This window comes from Spea bombifrons, chromosome 7 (genome assembly GCF_027358695.1).
Source record: "Spea bombifrons isolate aSpeBom1 chromosome 7, aSpeBom1.2.pri, whole genome shotgun sequence".
NCBI classification, from domain to species: domain Eukaryota; kingdom Metazoa; phylum Chordata; class Amphibia; order Anura; family Pelobatidae; genus Spea; species Spea bombifrons.
The window spans coordinates 2,958,054-2,976,546 of record NC_071093.1 but is presented as its reverse complement, the minus strand read 5'-3'; the positions used below and the strand labels follow the sequence as shown (position 1 = coordinate 2,976,546).

Below are 18,493 nucleotides of genomic sequence, written 5' to 3'. Positions count from 1 at the left end.
TGACTGCATTACGGTTTATTTTATTGTAAACTTTGGAAGTCAGAAGATACTCACAGGACAGAGATCAACCCCACCTTCTCCCTCAAGTTTTTTTTCTCAAAAGGAAATACAAAACACTGAAGCAGTCATGTCTTGGTCAACAAGAAAACTATAATCTTACAGTCCATGTAATGCAGCTGTAGTCCTGTATTTTTGCTGGTGTAGAAGCCTTTATCCTTCTTCAGGATTACAGTTATGTTACTTTTCGATGTCATGCAGGCACACCGCAGCCAAGAAGCAGGCAAGATTACAACCCATGTCTTAAAAAATCTTCCATAATCTTCACTTTTATCATTGGACTTGCTCTGCGTATGTGTAACGGCCGCACCACATTCCTCCTCGCTTGATGGGAGTGATTATTGAGGAGGGAGAGGTATTCCTCTGGGGTCAGTTACTTGACCTTCTTGCAGGTTCTTAACCAACTGTGCCAGCCAGCGTTTGGTTGTGGTGTCATCCTTCAGTACTTGGGCAAAAGTGGTGTCTTTTAATTGGTCAGGAAGGCACTGTCTCAATGCCTCTCGTGCTCTGCAACAGGTAAATATATATATGTTAAGCCCTGAGCCAGTTGTAGATGAGGCAAAAACATCATGAAACTGGAATATCACAAATATATTCCGAGCAATATACACAAACAGAGATATTTACATCGAAATTACTTTGGAATTTACCTTGGGTTGTCAGACAGGCGAAGATAGCAACGGACGACGTGTTTCAGCAGCCTGGCCGATGGCTCTTTTGAAAGCTGCAGCACCATTTTACCCTAAAAGTAAACAGAGGCTTATTGAGGGCGACACGAACACACAAAATACATTCAGACAGATTCCAACTGAACTCAGAAAAGTCAGAGGGCGCAAAGCGTGAATGGCAAAAACACTACGTTATCCTTCATAAAAGTAATACAAGGGATAAAGCTTGTGTATCTTACACAAAATAAAAGTGCGCCAACATTATGGAAACAGCCTTACCAAAATCATAGCAACATGAGAAAATCTCTCATATGTCTGGCAGATGTAAGCGAGGCCTGTATCGTCCAGCAGAATCTTCTGAAGGATAAACGTTGCAACCTTAAAAGAAAAAACGTAAAGGGGTTGGTTAAAAAGCAATAAAGGGATAAAGCAACAGAAGAATTTGACTAATAAAATAGCTTGTCCAGTTTCATTTAGAAAAAGAAAACATTTTAATTACCATCATCGACAAATATGCAAATGACGGGTTTACAGAAATTAGGAGGAAAAAAACAAAAAAACAAGACATGCTTTAGGGGGCCTGGCAAACGGTACGGTGTAATCAGACGCCATCCTGATAAGCCGTGGTACAATTTGATATTAAGAAATTCTACACTAGCCAGGAAGGAGACAGGAAACTGCAAAGTGGTGGAGATAGGAAGAAATAAAAGTAGAATCGGCTAATTAGTGGAAAGTAACAATTAAGAGCAAATGGGGAAACTGTACCGTTTTGGAGAGCTCGCTTCCAGACTCCATAATACGCAGGCACAGTGGGATTATCTCTGTGGTCAGGAGGAAGTTTATAACTTCTTGTTCATCTGTCTTCACAAGTGCTCCTGGTACAGATAACAAAACAGAAATGAAAAAATCATAAAATACCATCTTTGGTGAAATCCTAGTGCACTTGAGGATGTTCCATCAGACAAAATTATTATTGTTACAAGAGAAAATATATCTATATGCGCATCTCACAGATTTAAGAACCACGACTAAGAAAGAAAATACATTTTACAAGTTATACAGAAGAGATTTACAAATTGGCACGCAACAAGCTCTAAAAATCTTCCAGAGAGAGAACGGTTAAAATTCTATTTGGTCTATGAGATTATACGGATAATCCACAGCCTGGTAATGGCCATAGTAAGCAAATCCTTTCGTGTCTTTGTGCCGTTCAGCTATATTATCCATATACCTAGACCGGAGAAGCGTCCGTAAGCTTCCAGAAATCAGTGTCTGGCACAAATTGTATAAAAAATAAATAAAAGCTGGGAAACAAAGTCGTTTTTTGAAGAAAATACAAAGGATCCCTTTAAACAAAACACCAGACTAATAGTTTTGTACAGAACATTAAAGCTAATCCGTTAATACCACACGAGATATCGCACAGCAGCTCATTAACTTTGTAGTTGCCATCGCTCATTTCTTACCAATGACTCCAAGGCTGGTAAGTCGCAGATATTCAAACGGGCGAGTCTTACTTACGGTGTGCAGGAAAGGGTAGAGGAACAGAGGGATGTGGGCTGCGAGAAACGCAGACCTGAAACAGACAGCCGAAATCAGTCGGAGGGAAACAGGTCAACTGTGGCAGAACATTATTAACGCTTTCTCTGCCAACCACATCAGACAAAAAGATTTTGGGCGATTAAATTATGCGAATTAAAGTATTATACAAAAGAATCCACGTAAAGACTTAAGTTTAGCGACAGACAAAAATTCAACATTTCAGCTACGGGAGATACACGTGATGCAGCTGACAGCATAGAAGGAGCTGTTTTTTCGTTTGCATTTTTGAGGTGAATTGGTCTTTGGAAAAGCAGCTTTTGCACATATTTATGGTGGGTTTCACTACGTCAAAAAAGCGATATAGAAATATCTGAACTTTGAAGGTCATCCAGAAAGCAGGTGCACCGTAATATAGCCCTGCGCCGCTTATAAGCTATATATAGAGCCAAGGGACAAGATAGTCCACACGCTACAGAAGTGACGCATTGCTAATCACCGACGTTGGATTGGGTCACAGAACTCAGCAGGGACATATAAAGTGTATGTAAAGATGCTTTCTCTAAACATGGGGAACTTGCAAACTTGTGGCAAATTTTTATTTAATCCATTATCTACGTGGATCAAGTACTGTGACCAAAACTTGTGGTTTGAAATATGGATTAAAAACAGTCCATTCTTTGGAAGCAAAATGGTTTTAATCATGCCTTTTCTCCCCGTCTTATGAGACAATACCATACCTGGTTTCAGGGTGTGAGGCGACACACTGCAGTAGTGCAAGGGCATTGCAGACTCTGTTAGACTGATGAGCTGTCAGCGTGGGTGGGTTTATTGATGGATATATATTTACAATTTCCTATGACAAAGAAACACAAAACGTACAATTGGATTCAATCCGATGGCAGAATTTTCACATTAAATGTCCAAGAAAAGCCAAATACTGTCAATTCTATAAAAAACACGCAATATTTACTGCAGTGAGTATATTAATTTCACAATGGAGGAAACGCTATAATATTTTAACAGAACAAACAGAAAGCATGCAGCAGGAGGAAATTCTATATAGTTTTTTTTAGGCTTCACGATGCAACCTTCAAGGAATCGTTATGAATTAACATGGAGACCTTAGAGGGGCTTCAAGTTTTGGGAGCACATAGAAAAACAAGCCTTTTGTGATTAGAACTTGCCTTTCCAAAAACACGGATTGTGTGTGTTTTGCTTTTATTTAAGTTTGGAGGCTCCTTGTCAGCTGCGCAGATGCGGCAAACGGGAGCGGGAAGCACTGAATGAGCGGAACTAATTTTATTGGCGCGTGTTGCCAGGGGACCGCATTACTAATGGTCCTTGCTACTGGAAGTGCTCCCTTTTATCAGGCTCAGTCTGGATCCTGAATACCTAAACCCGATTATAGGTTGCACCCCTTATTTAATTTTTTTTGTGTGTGTGTGACCTATAATCGGGACAATACAGCAATCAGGCATAATACGGCCGTTTGCAGAAATCTGAACATACCTGTAAAAGTGCAGCAATGGTGCCGAACGAGTGCCACAGCATGGGTGCGAGGTCTGGGACGGACTCCCGCTTCTTGCTGAGCTCCAGTAAGGCATTCTCACGGGTATCGGGACTCGACAGCTCATTGATCCATTGGTAAATCTTCTCTCTGTCCACCTGGGCTAGTGCGGTCGGCACAGGCTAAAGAGACGAGAGGAATGACTGAAACCCGGCAGAGATTCAAGCAAACACCCCAAACGCAACGTTAAAAATTAAGGGAAAAGCCGTCTGATCTTTCTGCCCGGAGTACCCCGGAAGTTAGGAAACGCGGCACTAAAATTCATGGAAAGATTTATTTTTTGGGATTTCGGGCACCTTGTTAAAACTTAAGTTCCACAAACATGTGCAGAAGTTAATAGTCATATTATAAATAAATATTAAATGCGTCAGGATAACTTCTTTAAGCATTGGGGATAAGCTTAGCTTTTCCCTGTACGGAATACAGCTGTAAGTCTGAAAACAAAAGATAAATCCGCCTAATTATTATTCCAAATTACTCACAACCAGAATTCTGATGTTAAAGCCTAATATGTTAAATAGAAACATAGAACCTGCCTGCAGATTGGCCCCATTCGGCCCCCGTTCTTGGATTCAGGAGCCATATCCCACGCGTGTTTAAATCCCCTTACTGTTTTAGCCTCTATGACTTCTGCTGGGAGGCTGTTCCACTTGTCTACCACCCTCTCAGTAAAGTAACACTTCCTTCTGCTACATTGTTTCTTTATCCAAACAACAACATTAAAAAAAACTCTATTACGTCCCTTCTTATTAATCACCCAATTAGCCAACAGGCAACTACGTAACCGAGAGGCTTCTAAATCTTCTGAAGTTCGGGGGCAGACAGAAAACACAGCGGTCTCCGTCTCGGCTAAGTTTCGAATGCTAAAGTTTTTACACAAAACATGTTCCAAAGCAACAGTTCCACCGCCGTAACAAAGCGAGCTACAAACGTACCATAAATAAAAATAAATTTTCGTTATATTAATAAATTAATAAGTATAAAAAACCTGTTCCTGGTAACGCGGAGTACATTAAGCCTAACGGGGCGAGTTAATGTGCCGTGTAGTTAATTACACGTATCAAGCGGTTCTCATGTATGAGGCGCTCCCGGTATCGTTGCCAGATGTTTCCGCTCTTAGCAATAATACCGTATCACCCCATTCTCCATCATTGATGCCACCTCCACACTACTTTCTTTGCACCCCACTAGCGTCATAACAGAATGCTCTGGGGCAAATAAAAGTACCCTTTTAACCCCCTGAGAGCCACTCTGTGCCTCAGATATAAGTATAGGCTGAGTGCGATTAACCGTTACAAAATTGTAAAACCATCGGTTAAAATTGTGGACCTTCCCCCAACAGGCTATACTAGGCCTCCAGCCGCAGTTGGTATGAGAAGACCGGGTTACAGTATACACGGCAGAGATCAGGCCCTCTCCCCCAGGGTAGGCCCAAGCCGGCTTCTTTCCTAGGCCTCCCTGCCTGGCCTCCTCGTCACTCGAACCACCGTGCATAGCCTATCGTTCCCACCCCAACTCCCTCCCGGGCCTGCCCCTCTCCTCACCGCCGCTGTGGCCAGGCTGTGCATGTTCGGAGCCCGAACCCAGGCTCTGTACCGCTTCCTGCTCCCGCGCGGGCGACCTCTGACCCCCCTTCTCTCAGTCACCACAACAACCGTAGCACCGCCCTACAATCACGTCATCGCGACCTGTGACCCTTGACCCGTGGGCACTCTCAATAGAGATATCATTTTGATTATTTATCCACATTATTATTATTTGAAGTCTTTCTAAAATAAAATATCTGCACTAAAATTAGTAAAAAAATCGCTGAGAGATCGCGAAGGCACAGATCGTGACGTCATCGGCATGCGCGGCGCACTGACGTCTTTCTGCCTATGCTCCCTTCAGGCTGTGGCGCTCTTTCTAGTGTGAGGAAGATTGGGATTTTCCCGCCAATTTTTCTCAGCTGTGACAGGAGCCAGGACTTGGGAACTGTGTGAGCGGGGAACGGGCGAGAGGCGCCCCGAGAAGGTGAGTCTTCTGACCCCGGGAGAAGCGAGGGGGACATCCACTCACACTCAGCTTACAATGTAAGCTCTATGGGACATCCGCCGTCTTTTCCAATGGATAGCTGCCTAGCGCCCCGTTTGTAATGTCGGTACTTTATATACTTCTAGATTGTAAGCTCCTGTGACCAGGGTCTTTCTTACTTATGGTACGTGAAGAGCAACTTGTTGCGTTTCTGTTTATTGTACAGCGCTGCAGAATATGATGGCGCTATCTAAAACATTACATCATTTATACAGCAGCTCTTATTTGTAACTAGCATTAATCGTGCTGTAAGCTGGGGACTGCTAAGTCCGTCTATCACAACAAAATAAATAAAAGTATTTTTTGTGTGTAAACATAATATAATCACAATATGTTGGCCTCCTGTCTCAGTGGGGGAGGGGAGTGGACACTAAACTATGAGAAATAGAATGATAAAAATAAAATCTGTAGACTTGTTTTCTTTCTGGTGTAAAATGACATCAAAAGTTGGATGTGGTTCCTTGCTTTCTATTTGCGATCTAATATCATTTTTGTTAGTATTTCTTTTTTTTAACGCAGATGTTAACTAAATGGCGCTATTTCTTTACCTTGGACCTTTACTGTTTGCCCTGGAGTCTCAAGGCTTTTCCCCAATCTCAGGGTGAAGGGGCAGATTCTCCGGGTCACACACAGTCTGGAACTGACCCCTTCCTACCCCCCCCCACTATGATCATATATAAATTGGTGCTTTTGCCCCCAGTATGTTATGGTTGATATCCCTGCTTGTTTGCAGGTAACTCAATTAAGCGTATCTTTAAAGTCACGGTTTCCATGGGGACCGGTATTAGATCCATTCGGGTAACACATTTGGCGAGTTGTTACATAAAATTATGACAATGGGCTGTCAAAGGGTTAATATTTCAAGCTCCTCAGTCAGTCGCTTTAGAAAGTTCTCAGGGTATTCCTTGGGCTGCTCCTGATGGCCTCTCTGGTTAAATGAGTTTTGATTTAAAAACTCATCCTTCTCAGGATACCCGATATTTACAGACTGCGCCCGGCTGCCCCGTTACTCTGGGTGTTTCGAGGCTTCTGGGCAGTCATTTTTGGCATAAACAGCACCCTTTATGATCTGTCTGGAGCCACCTTAGCAAAAGCCTGGCAGCCAATCACGCTGTATTTATTTTTTTAATGATTTTTGTTTTACTGCTCTGTACCCTGAGGCTAAAATTGCAGAAACGTTTTTGAGTTCGGTTTGTAGATTATAGTATTCATTTCAGATTTAATACTTTTATCAGAGGGTAACTCTGTCATTGTGGATACAGCTCTGTGGCTTTTGTTTTAAGTGTGACACATTCCCACATTGCGTTGGGGGGGAAAAAATAGGGGAGGCTAATTTGCCAATTTATATAACTTTTTTTGCGTACAAATGAAGTATGTTTTGTAGGGCCGGATTATGTAACTTTTTTCTTTGTATTTAACTTGGAACACTAAAGTTGTTCCCAATGTAAATACAATTTATTAAAGCATTTTTTTTAACCAACAGAAAGAATGTGTTAATGTTTTCTATTCTTTTCATTTCAGGAACAGCATTGAATCTTTTTTTTTTTTTTTTGGTAATTGTAATATAACAATGGTTTCGCTCTGCCTGCGCGGTCCGATCCGGATACACTGTCTCAATATGGGAACATCGAAGTGGAAAGAGGGCAGCTGTGAAGTCGTAGAGAAAGACAATAAATTAAGTTTGGTTGTAAACTTTAATGCAGGAGGCGCACCGGCAAAATTTCAGGTGAGAAAGTATAATATCGTTTTTCTCAGTTTTGATGATATTTGTTTTTAAAGATCTGTTATAGAAATCGGTATATTTAGATTCTTTTTTTTTGTAACCTAATATTTATTGTGCCTTGGTGTTCTGAAAGTTGTCTCGTGTTGCCGGAAAATTGGTTTGCCTGAATTGTAATTTTATACAAAATCCTTCCTATTTTAGCTAAATCACAACATCAAAAATGTTGTTCTGCGGCCTGTTGGGATGAAGCAGAGTCGCCTGATGCTAACCTTGAAAGATGCCAGCTCTCTTACTATAGATAAAGTCCCATGCAAAGATGCAGAGGAATTAAAGCGTTTCCTTGATACTGTTGATAAGACTCAATCAGGTAAAAAGGATATTTTTGCTGAATTACCTGTAAACTTTAATATTTTTGCTGCATCAAAAGATGCCACAGTTCATATTGGGGAAAATAACCTGTACATGTATGATACATGTGATTGGAATATATTTTGTACTTTTGGCCTGGAAAATGTCTTTTGGCCCACCCTAAAACTAAAAACAAAGTAACCGTTCCTTGCCCATCATATTTTACCTGCAGTGAAACCTGGACAAGGGTCTGGAAGCTTTGGTGGCATTTTGGGGAATAGAAGCGCCCACAAGGAGGTTAACAAGCCTCTGTCAAACATCAAAAGCCAGGTTTGTGCAAAGATTAATGTTTTGGTGTTTTTTTTTTTTTTTTTTCCTGTTTCAGAATTACTCATTACTACTATTGAGATTTAATTTATTTATTTTTTTCCTTAGACGCCTCCTAAGAGAGTAAACTTTGATAATAATAAAGATGAAACGCCTGTGAAAAAGACACCAACAGGTGTCGTAAGGACGCCGCTTAAAACCTCCCCAGGCAGCATCACTCCAAGTCGAATTAGCGCTTCCTCTGTAATGTCTACTCCCCAAAGAGCTGGTCTTCTGGAAAAGAGGTATTGAGAAATAGACATTATAAGGCATTTTCTGTTTGAAAAAGTATATAGAAATCTGCTCAATGAGGTTCATTGAGCACAATTAAATAACCATTAAACCCTTAAGTCACTTGCTACGGGGGGTTTCAGTGCAACACGATAAGTGCAAAAAAAAAAAAAAAAAAAAAGGGGAACCGTCAGGCCCGCTTAAACACAGGGTTTGCAAATCATGGGTGCTTCTTTTTTAATTACACTTTATAAAGCAAAACAGATGCAGAGACTTATTTATTTTTTATTGTGCCCCATTTTAAAAAATCTTCTACATCACGCAAACAACCCCCCCCCCCCATTCTTGGCGTAGTGTTACTGCTACTCTGTTCAGGTTGACATCTTTCCTCACAATAGTGTCTGTGAGAGACTTGGGACTGACTTCGGTCAACTTGAATTATGTTTTTCACTCACAGGAGTGAAAAACGGAAACGAATGCCGACTCCAAGCCCCGAAATAGGCGAAGATTACCCTAAAGAGAATGATTCATCTACGTAGGTTTTGCTCAAAATCTTCATCAGTTGGGTCAAGGGTTGCTTGGAGTTTTGGCTTTGGTTTGCTCAGCTTAATGGTTCATGATGAAACCATACAGCGTGCATAATTGTCTGGTGGGGGGGGGGGTAATTGATTTCGCCACATCGTGTTTCAGACATTAATCATCCTTAATAACATTCTCAACTTCCCGCTTGTCATATTGCATGAGTTGCAGGTGTCCACAGACATATAAACATGTATCGGTGTCATTTCATTGATCTGCCTATACTGATGTGATGCAAACAAAGCATTTATTAAAGAGCATGCCGTAGTAGTCTTAGTTTCTATTCAATGTGACAATGCTTCTTTTAGAACACAGAGTGCAGGGCACTTCTCTATCTGGATAGATAGACAGGTAGCTGTAACATTTTTGTTCATTATTCAGAAGTGCTCTGCTCATACTGCGCATTTTGCCTTAAAATGATGTGTGAGTGGCTTCTATTCTAAGAGGTTTTTTTTCTAGGCACAATTTGGATTTTTTTTTTCTTAATTTTTTGTTTCAATCTCTCTAGTACTAATAAAGCATTGACAGACCCAGCGCGCAAATTTTTGAATAGCAGCCGTGAGAAGCAGTTGAATCTGAAGCAGACTGAGGAAGCCAGGCAAGGTCAGGTCAACTTTAATATTGTATTGCAGATATGCTAAATGTGCGGTTCCACTTGTGTGTTGAGTAAATTAGCATTCTGCTGTGTTTTAAATAATATCAAAGTCCTTTAACTTGTAATTTACTTCTTTCTGTCCAAGATTGTATAAACTCCACAGGATGACATAATGTACGAATTTCTCAACATGCTTTATGCATTGAGGAATAGTGCTATGTTTAGATATTGAAGTTATCTTTTAGTTGATTTTGTTAAATTGTGCTGCATATTTATTTTGTGCTATTCATTTACTTTTTAGGACCAATGCCATTGCAGTCCTCTTCCTTTTATAGTAGCAGGTTAACACCAAAGGAGTCTGCAGGGAATATGAACACAGACAGGTAGTATTGCATTTCTTTTTGAGTTTTTGTGTTAATATAACAGAGCAAATATATATATATATCGGGTAATATGTGCATAAATATTAAAACCTTGTCTAGAGGGCACAACAGTAGACTCTACTGCATAGACAGGCGCATTCTGAAAATATACACTGAACTAAAATGTGTGGGCCAACTAGCTTGGGACAGTATTATACTATCTGTATTTCAAATTAAGATAATATAGAAATAATGATTTAGGTATCTTTTATATATATATTTTTATATTGAAGTTGCACAGAATATGGTTGCACCATATAAATCAATACGTAATACTTTAGTCCCATGGGAAGGATTAAACTGGAGCTATCGCAAATAATCGTCAAAGACATACATTTATCGTCACTCTTTCCGGCAAAGCAATTGCTTTGCCTGGCAGAAGTACCATTTCAACTCTGCAGGCCTCAGATGTGTTTTCACTTGGGTGTGCAAGCTCTACTTTTTGTTGCTATGCATGGAAAATATCAGTCCCTCTCGCTTCTGTAGGGTCAATGACACTCAGTGGTCAGTACAACAGGTAAACTTTTTTTTTGATGAGTTTGTAACTTCTGCTATTACTTACCAATGCAAGAAAGCTAATCTGTAGGAATTCTGCTTTCCATTCTAATTTCAACCAGGTCGTCTGTGTCGACTCAACCACCATCTGCCAAGAGAAGTTTAATCCTCCCATCTCAACCCAGCCCTCTGTCTGTAAAAAAACTGAGGCCTAGTCAGGACTACACTGGATGGAACAAGCCAAGAGTTCTCTCAACACAGCCACAACCGCAGCAGCTTCAGGGGTAAGTATACTTTAGGTGCCATCATTTTCCTTAGTGCACTAGTTCTTGGCAAGAAATATTTATAAACCCTATCCGATAAGCCCTTATGGTTTTTTTTCAAAGGGCGTGTAAAGATTTAAACTTCTTTATGGGATATAAAGGAATAAGCTGCTAGAACTCTATAGGAGCTTATTGTGATTGAATATTGAATTTGTGATTTAAATGTCTCTGCCTTTTTTTTTTTTTCTTTCATACTGCTCCACTTTGTCACACTGTAAATCTCTGGTTGTATTTTCAGATTTTCCAATCTAGGTAATACCTGCTATATGAATGCGATACTGCAGTCCCTGTTTTCCCTTCAACCATTTGCCAATGATTTACTACGGCAAGGAATTCCCTACAAGAAAATCCCATTAAATGCATTAATAAGGTAGAGTGAACCATCCTTCTTTTTTGTGAAAAAAGCAGTCTATTTTAGACAAAGTGTCTGCTGCCCAAGTTACACCTCAAATAGGTAATTCTCACCGCATGATTTCTCAGTATGGTTTGACATTTTTATAAATAAAACCACTTTATTTAAATCCTTAGTTTAACTGGACATGGAAGTGAGATTACTTTGTAGTTATATAATTTTATTTGGGGTTCCCCTAAACTTTGCCTTGAGATTTATTTTTTCTTTATTTATTCAGACGGTTTGCTCTCTTGCTCGCCAAGAAGGACGTTTGCAGCCCAGAGATGAAGAAAGAATTGCTTAAAAAAGTCAAGAATGCCATTTCAGCCACGGCAGAGAGATTTTCCGGTTATGTGCAGAATGTACGTCTTTTACCAATTTCTACAACTCCAGTGTGTAATTGTTGTAGTAAATAATGCAATAACCAAAGTCCCTTATTGCTCATAAAGTAGTTTTTATTATTGTCCAGCAAAAGTTAATCGTCATTCCTCCTGTGTAGTCCGTTGGTTTTGAGATTTCACACTAAATACAATTATTTTCAGGATGCCCATGAGTTCTTGAGCCAATGCCTTGACCAGCTGAAGGAAGACATGGGGAAGCTAAATAAAACATGGAAGACTGAACCATCATCAGAAGATATTTCAGGTGGAAAGCCAAGTGATGATATCGCTGCTACCCGTATATACACCTGCCCAGTGGTCTGCAATTTTGAGTTTGAGGTGCAGCATTCAATCACATGCACAATGTAAGAATAAATGCATGGAATATTTTTGTTTGGTAACTGGTAACTTATCCAGTTTACCGTAGATCAACTTCTTTTCCTCTGATCTTTTTGGTGTTCTCACTCCCCCCCACAAAGGTGCGGCGAAACGGTAACTAAATGTGAGCAGTTTAATGACCTTTCCATTGATCTTCCACGAAGAAAGAAATTGTTGCCTTGCAGATCCATTCAGGATTCCTTAGACCTCTTTTTCAGAGTAAGTAATCAAACATATTTTTTACCTTGTGACTTTCTTTAGTTACTCCTAAAACTCTTGTTGGGCCAAAAGACATACTTTAAAATTGTATTTACAAAAGCAAAATTTTAATATAAGTTATGGTCAAGAGCTGAACATATTCCCTGTCTGCCTTTTTGAATATTTGTATTTGCTTGCTGCATACAAATGGAGTTATTACCGTATTTGCTCGATTATAAGACGACCCTGATTATAAGACGACCCCCCAAAATCTGAATATTAACTTAGGAAAAAAAGAAAAAGCCTGAATATAAGACGACCCTAAAGGAAAAAAGTTTTACCAGTAAATGTTAATTCATGTAAACTATTTTTTTTAATAAAAGCTATGATTGAGAAAAATATTTTTTTTTGTTTTTATTTCTTGTATTTTCCAACCTGTCCCCCAGTTACGCACATCTGCCCCCAGGCTTGCCACACCAATATGGCACTGTGGCCCATGATATGCCTTTTAACCCTCTATATGCCACTGTGCCCCATGGTATGCCTTTTGACCCCCTATGTGCCACTCTGCCTCCAGAAATGCCTTATACCCCTATATCCCATTCTGGCATTTAGGGGGTTAAAATGCATATTATGGGGCAGAGTGGCATATAGGGAGGTATAAGGCATTCCAGGAGGCAGAGTGGCATTAAGGGAGTTAAAAGGCATTATATAGAGCACTCTGCCTCCAGAAATGCCTTATACCCCTATATGCCACTCTGGCATTTAGGGGGTTAAAAGGCATATTATGGGGCAGAGTGGCATATAGAGAGGTATAAGGAATTTCAGGAGGCAGAGTGCACTATTAAATGCCCCCTTAACGCCACTCTGCCTCCTGAAATGCCTTATACCTCCCTATATGCCACTCTGCCCCATAATATGCCTTTTAACCCCCTAAGTGCCAGAGTGGCATATAGGGGTGTAAGGCATTCCAGAAATGCCCTACACACACACACACACACACACACACACACACACACACACACACACACACACACACACACACTTACTTACTTACCGGTGCTTCCAATTTCCTGCTGTATTGCCGGGGCAGCGGGTTGACGTCTCATTCCGCGGCAGCCGGAAGGAGGTGGAGTTGACAGCGGGGGTTTGTATGCGTCCGTCGCAAATACCTTCCCCGGCTGTCAGAGATCAGGAACTCTGGAACTCTGGTCTCTGACAGTCGGGGAAGGTATTTGCGACGGACGCATACAAACCCCCGCTGCCAACTTCACCTCCGGAAGCACCGGTAAGTGTGTGTGGGGGGGGGCGACGACAGGAGGATCCAGGTCCCCTGCAGCGGTGCGGGGGATCTGGATCTTAGTCTCCTAATCAGACCTCTATTTGAGGTCTGATTAGAAGACGACCCCGATTATAAGACGAGGGGTATTTTTCAGAGCATTTGCTCTGAAAAAAACCTCGTCTTATAATCGAGCAAATACGGTATTTACTTTACATTCATAATTAGCTACTTCACCATTTCTTTTCTCTCTCCCTCAAGATGGAGGATCTTGAATATTCTTGTGAAAAGTGTAATGGAAAATCCGCAACAGTGACACACAAATTTAGCAGGCTACCCAGGTATGTGTCTTGCATATAGGTTAGGGAGGGGTTTTGTAAATATTCTTATATGTAATTTCAGTTAATGACGTTGTCTTTAAACTTCTCTCCCTCTCATTAGAATTCTTATCCTTCATCTGAAACGATACAGCTTCAATGTAGTTCTGTCTCTGAATAACAAAGTTGGCCAGCAAGTTATCATCCCAAGATATCTGACATTGTCATCACACTGCACAGAGAGCACGCACCCTCCTTTATCACTAGGTTGGAACGTGCAAGCTGCGATGTACGTACACTTCACAAGCTTCTGGTTTCCAAAAAAAATCACATTTCTTGTGATCAGAAAATAGTAACATTTTTACAAAGCGTGCAATAGTTGTTGGAATTTTAATAAATTCATTATTGAATAGCCCATGTTCCTGATTGGCTTTTTATGCATTTGAAGTCTTTGTAACTTGTGCAGGCATCTTTAAACAAGGGTACGTGTGTACCATAAATGCCTGTAAGCATAAAGGATTACCCACAGAGCACCATGTACCTTCTGTTCCACTGTGTTCAGTTGGTAATATTGTAATAAGGGACTAGGCAGATGGTCAGTAAAAATAGTACTTTAATACATCTGTTCTTCGTGTGTGTTCAGATGGATATTTTGCTTTGTTGCAATTTTCACTCCATCCTGCGATTGACTCTTACTTGGTCTTTTCAAGGAACTCCAGACCATTAAAGACTTCACAAATGGTAAATTCTGGTGCAGTGAGCACCTCAACCCCTCTCAGGTAAGAGCCTAGGAACATATTCTTGTCCCTTTTAGCTGATGTTCTATTTGGTTTCTTGGAACCATGAAATATTGAATATTTTAAGTAAAGGAGTTAAAATATTCAGAGAGAGATATGAGAGAACAGCCAGAACTTTTGTTTGCTCTGTAACCTAATGTAAACTATTATGATTTTAATATTTTTTTTTTCCTTGTGCATAGGAAGCAAACATTTAAAACTACTAATGGCCTAACCATTTGCCTGGATTCGGAAAGTGAGGATGAGCAAGTCAAGCGATGCGTTTCTCAAAGCCAAAGGGTTTGTGACCTTCTGTCGGAAAGCCAGGACAAGGTATACCCTCGTTCCAAAATACCATAACCTTGTTTAACTGTTTTCACAGGAACGGTAATAAAATATTACTTATTTTTAGCCTGAATAATTCAAATCATGGCTTGACTAATGGGCACTGTTTAGTTGGTAATTCAGTTGATGTGAATGGAGCAATATTTATTTACAGCCTGTAAAAAATAATAATAATAATGTATAGTGTATCCCTGCTTTTGTTTGAAGTGACAAGTCTCAAGTTTCTTTAAATCCTTTTACATATATTTTCTTGATTCTAGAAAACTTCAGTGGACAGCAGTAGGAGTTCAGAGCTTCTTGAGACATGCTTCGATGGTCTGAACGATGAGGAATTGGTGGCTGCTGTCTTGGAATTGAGCAAAAAAGAAACCTCTCTGTGTGAGAGTCCTGCGGATGATGGGAAGATCACAAGCAGCCCAGATACTGGTTTTGGGGGAGATGATGATGTCCAAGAAACTGATAACCCTGAGCCACTTGTGGAAGACAAAACAAAGGCTGTAAAAGACTCAGGTATTCATAATACACTTTTAATTTTTGGGAGTTCCTGGAAAGTACATGGAAAGGTTAAGTCTTCCTGTATTTAGGATTCACACCTTTACTTTGTGTATTGCTATGGAGACTTCACCACTTAACAGAATTGCCCATTATACATAACCACACATTTTGGGATCTTTCCCTCCCTAAACTCCTTGTATATGCTTTTGCTACCAGGTGTAGTTCAATTCAGTGAAATGTCTAAGGACTTTGATGAGAATAAGGAGAATAAAACCCCAGAAGGCCCCCAAAATGACATTGACTGGCTTCAGTATGATCTGGAGAGGGAGCGAGAGGAACAGGAACTGCAGCAGGCACTGGCTCAGTCTCTTCAGGAGCAAGTAAGAATATTACCAACCTTAGTTTTATCCTTGTGTTCTGCTAATTGTCTTTTATGACATCTACATTACACAGCTTAAGTTTGTGTTTATTTTCAGAGTCTTTAGTGCAAGGTAATGCAATTTTATTGGGCCTACATAGTCCCATAAGCGTTCAGGACCTTAGAAGTCTCTTCTTCGTTCTCTAAATTCCAAGAAAAGCATCTGGGGTCCAGAAACCTCATGCGGCTATTCTTGTGTGATATGTTGGACCAGTCTGGCAACACATATTATAGCACAACACCAGTTTCTGTAAAATATATATTTTTTTCAATGCGTCACATATTCTAATAATAAAAACTATATATAGGAAGCCTGGGAATTAAAGGAAGATGATGAACTGAAAAGAGCTACTGAACTAAGCCTACAAGGTGAGCATTAACTTTTTATCCAACACTTACAGAAGTGGTTCTGTTTTGTATTTATATTTGTTTTGTATTTCACTTATTTTAATATAAGCAAAATCTGGTTGTAGAGTTCAACAGCTCCATTCTTGATGGCATGGTGTCTGATGAGGATTCTGGAAATGAAGATGTTCTCGATATGGAGTACACCGAGGCAGAAGCAGAGGAACTCAAGAAAAATGCAGAGGTGGGTAGTTACAGGAAGTTATGTATAAAGTGCCCTGGTGCAATGTATCGTGTATCAACAAATGGAATAGTCCATTTAGTAGATTGCTTTAGTAATAAGGGTGTTTTTAAAACCAGATTTTTTTTGTACACCATTAGTGTACATTTATGTGAATTGACGTTTACATGTTTTTAGATATTAGTTTCTAAGGTATAACAACCAAAAACCTTTGTTTCATAACATTATCTGTATAATTCATTTTGCAGAATAGCAAAGTGTTGGTGTTATATAATTAAAATGTATTATTCCAGGCATCTCTTTCCATTTCATGTTTTTTTCTGGCAATCCCACAGCTGTTTATATTTTTTTCAGGCTGGAGAGCTTCCCCATTCATACCGCCTTATCAGTGTGGTCAGCCACATTGGGAGCTCCTCTTCGTCTGGTGGGTATTTCACGGTTTCCATTCTCAACTTTTTAGTTAGTGCAACAAATTCCAAGGTATTAAAAATAGATGTTTCTAGTGGCTCTTCTATCTGATCTTGAAGCCTCAATCTTACAGAGAGAATTCTCAGCGGAAGAATAATTATTCTGGTTCACGTTTTGTGTTTAGGCCATTACATCAGCGATGTCTACGATATCAAGAAACAAGCTTGGTTTACGTACAACGACCTCACTGTATCCAGAACACTCGAAACTACTGTGCAGAATGACAGAGACAGAAGTGGCTACATTTTCTTTTATATGCACAAGTATGTTTTTACTCTCCAATATTTCTTATATCATGAACCATACGGTTCCAATGTCTGTCTGCTCTTTACCGAAAATCTTTCTTTTTTCAACAGAGATATATTCGATGACCTTGTAGAAGAGGAGAAGCGATCACAGCTTTCATCCGGCGACAGACCTTCCCGGCCGGCTCTGTGACAAGCACATGCACTTGAATCCCTTTTATTTGCGTGGGTCGTTGATTGTTGCCTTTTCGGCAGCAGAGTGTGATCTATTTCCATCTGACTTCTGAGTCGTGGCTGGAACTAATGGCACAGAGTGCCGGCCTCTCCTGAAAGTTGATAACACTTCACTTTCTTAACCTTTTGCGTTTACCAATGCAATGTATTTTCAACGGTTCCTTGTGACGTGTTCAGCTGAGGTTGCATCTTCATTTGGACATTTAATTAAAGCTGAGTGCTCTTCTTGGACTTGGGCATTTTAATATGCCCCTTTTTTACAGCAATAAAAAATTACCAGGGCATTGAACACTTGCCACCTATAGGCAGCTTTGCCACTACAGCATTGCAGCTGAAGACTGCTTTTTGTTTGTATTGAACTCTTGTATATATGTTTGTGGGTTGTTTTTTTTTTTTTTGGTATTGGTGCTGTCAAATGAATCGATAAAGCTGCAGTCTAATGATCAACGGCCTTCTGCTTTTTGTTTTTGGAAAATGCATTTACCTGCTTTTGTTTTTTTTTACTTTTTAAGGGGGCTGTTGCTGTAACGACCACAAATCTCCCCCCACGTGCTGAATAAAGGCAATAACAGAGCGGTCTCTCTGCTGGCAGCTACCATAGAGATTTTTATAGCCTACTTTTACATGCCAGCCACATGGAAGCCTGACGTGTTTAGACAATCACTACCCGAGTCGACCTAACAATGTTTTTAAACGCCTGTACTCGTTTCATTTTATGTTGTATATTTGTATTTCTCTCTCTGGAATTTGGGTATTTGTCTTTTTTTGTGGGTCTCATCTTATTTGTGTATTTTTATTTGTACATGAGCATAGAGTGGTTTATTTTGAGTTAGCTGATAGTGGGTGAATGACCGAGAAGTTCTGCCTGGGGACGAGGGACGTCTTGCTGTGATTTGAAATGCGATTTCTACAAGAGGTAACAAGGCGTTTATTTGTTTCAGATGTACATATTCTATTTAACTATTTTAAGCTGTTTTATGTTGTCCATTTTCTG

At 40.1% G+C, this 18,493-nt stretch overlaps 2 protein-coding genes across 4 annotated transcripts; one reads left to right on the top strand and one right to left on the bottom strand.

The window, feature by feature from the left end:
* Positions 1 to 5,524, bottom strand: CNOT9 (CCR4-NOT transcription complex subunit 9). The gene is made up of 8 exons (XM_053471181.1): positions 5,379 to 5,524; positions 3,777 to 3,956; positions 3,005 to 3,120; positions 2,192 to 2,301; positions 1,491 to 1,600; positions 1,005 to 1,103; positions 708 to 799; positions 1 to 564 (listed from the first exon to the last, which is right to left on the bottom strand). The coding sequence occupies exons 1-8, from the start codon at positions 5,400 to 5,402 to the stop codon at positions 396 to 398; spliced, it is 900 nt and encodes a 299-aa protein (XP_053327156.1). The 5' UTR covers positions 5,403 to 5,524; the 3' UTR covers positions 1 to 395.
* Positions 5,525 to 5,732: 208 nt separating this feature from the next.
* Positions 5,733 to 17,730, top strand: USP37 (ubiquitin specific peptidase 37). Of its 3 annotated transcripts, XM_053471128.1 has the most exons (24): positions 5,733 to 5,847; positions 7,429 to 7,633; positions 7,832 to 7,997; positions 8,211 to 8,308; positions 8,414 to 8,589; positions 9,033 to 9,110; positions 9,663 to 9,757; positions 10,051 to 10,132; positions 10,789 to 10,950; positions 11,228 to 11,359; positions 11,619 to 11,742; positions 11,923 to 12,125; positions 12,240 to 12,357; positions 13,877 to 13,956; positions 14,057 to 14,221; positions 14,643 to 14,711; positions 14,912 to 15,041; positions 15,314 to 15,563; positions 15,765 to 15,928; positions 16,275 to 16,335; positions 16,440 to 16,555; positions 16,907 to 16,976; positions 17,145 to 17,283; positions 17,377 to 17,730. In XM_053471128.1, the coding sequence occupies exons 2-24, from the start codon at positions 7,478 to 7,480 to the stop codon at positions 17,456 to 17,458; spliced, it is 2,916 nt and encodes a 971-aa protein (XP_053327103.1). In that variant the 5' UTR covers positions 5,733 to 5,847; positions 7,429 to 7,477; the 3' UTR covers positions 17,459 to 17,730. The 3 variants fall into 3 exon arrangements, with proteins under 3 accessions (XP_053327103.1, XP_053327104.1, XP_053327105.1); XM_053471129.1 differs by lacking the exon at positions 9,033 to 9,110; XM_053471130.1 differs by lacking the exons at positions 5,733 to 5,847; positions 7,429 to 7,633; positions 8,211 to 8,308 and having other exon boundaries at positions 7,902 to 7,997.
* Positions 17,731 to 18,493: the final 763 nt, after the last annotated feature.

Coding starts and splice junctions, on each gene's coding strand:
- CNOT9 (XM_053471181.1), bottom strand. CDS start 5,402: ATGCACAGCCTGGCCACAGCGGCG. Junction 1,104..1,490: donor GAAGCGAGCTCTCCAAAACG/GTACAGTTTCCC, acceptor TTTTCTTTTAAG/GTTGCAACGTTTATCCTTCA. Junction 565..707: donor CGCCTGTCTGACAACCCAAG/GTAAATTCCAAA, acceptor TACCTGTTGCAG/AGCACGAGAGGCATTGAGAC.
- USP37 (XM_053471128.1), top strand. CDS start 7,478: ATGGTTTCGCTCTGCCTGCGCGGTCCGATCCGGATACACTGTCTCAAT. Junction 12,358..13,876: donor CCTTAGACCTCTTTTTCAGA/GTAAGTAATCAA, acceptor CTCTCCCTCAAG/ATGGAGGATCTTGAATATTC. Junction 14,712..14,911: donor AGCACCTCAACCCCTCTCAG/GTAAGAGCCTAG, acceptor CCTTGTGCATAG/GAAGCAAACATTTAAAACTA.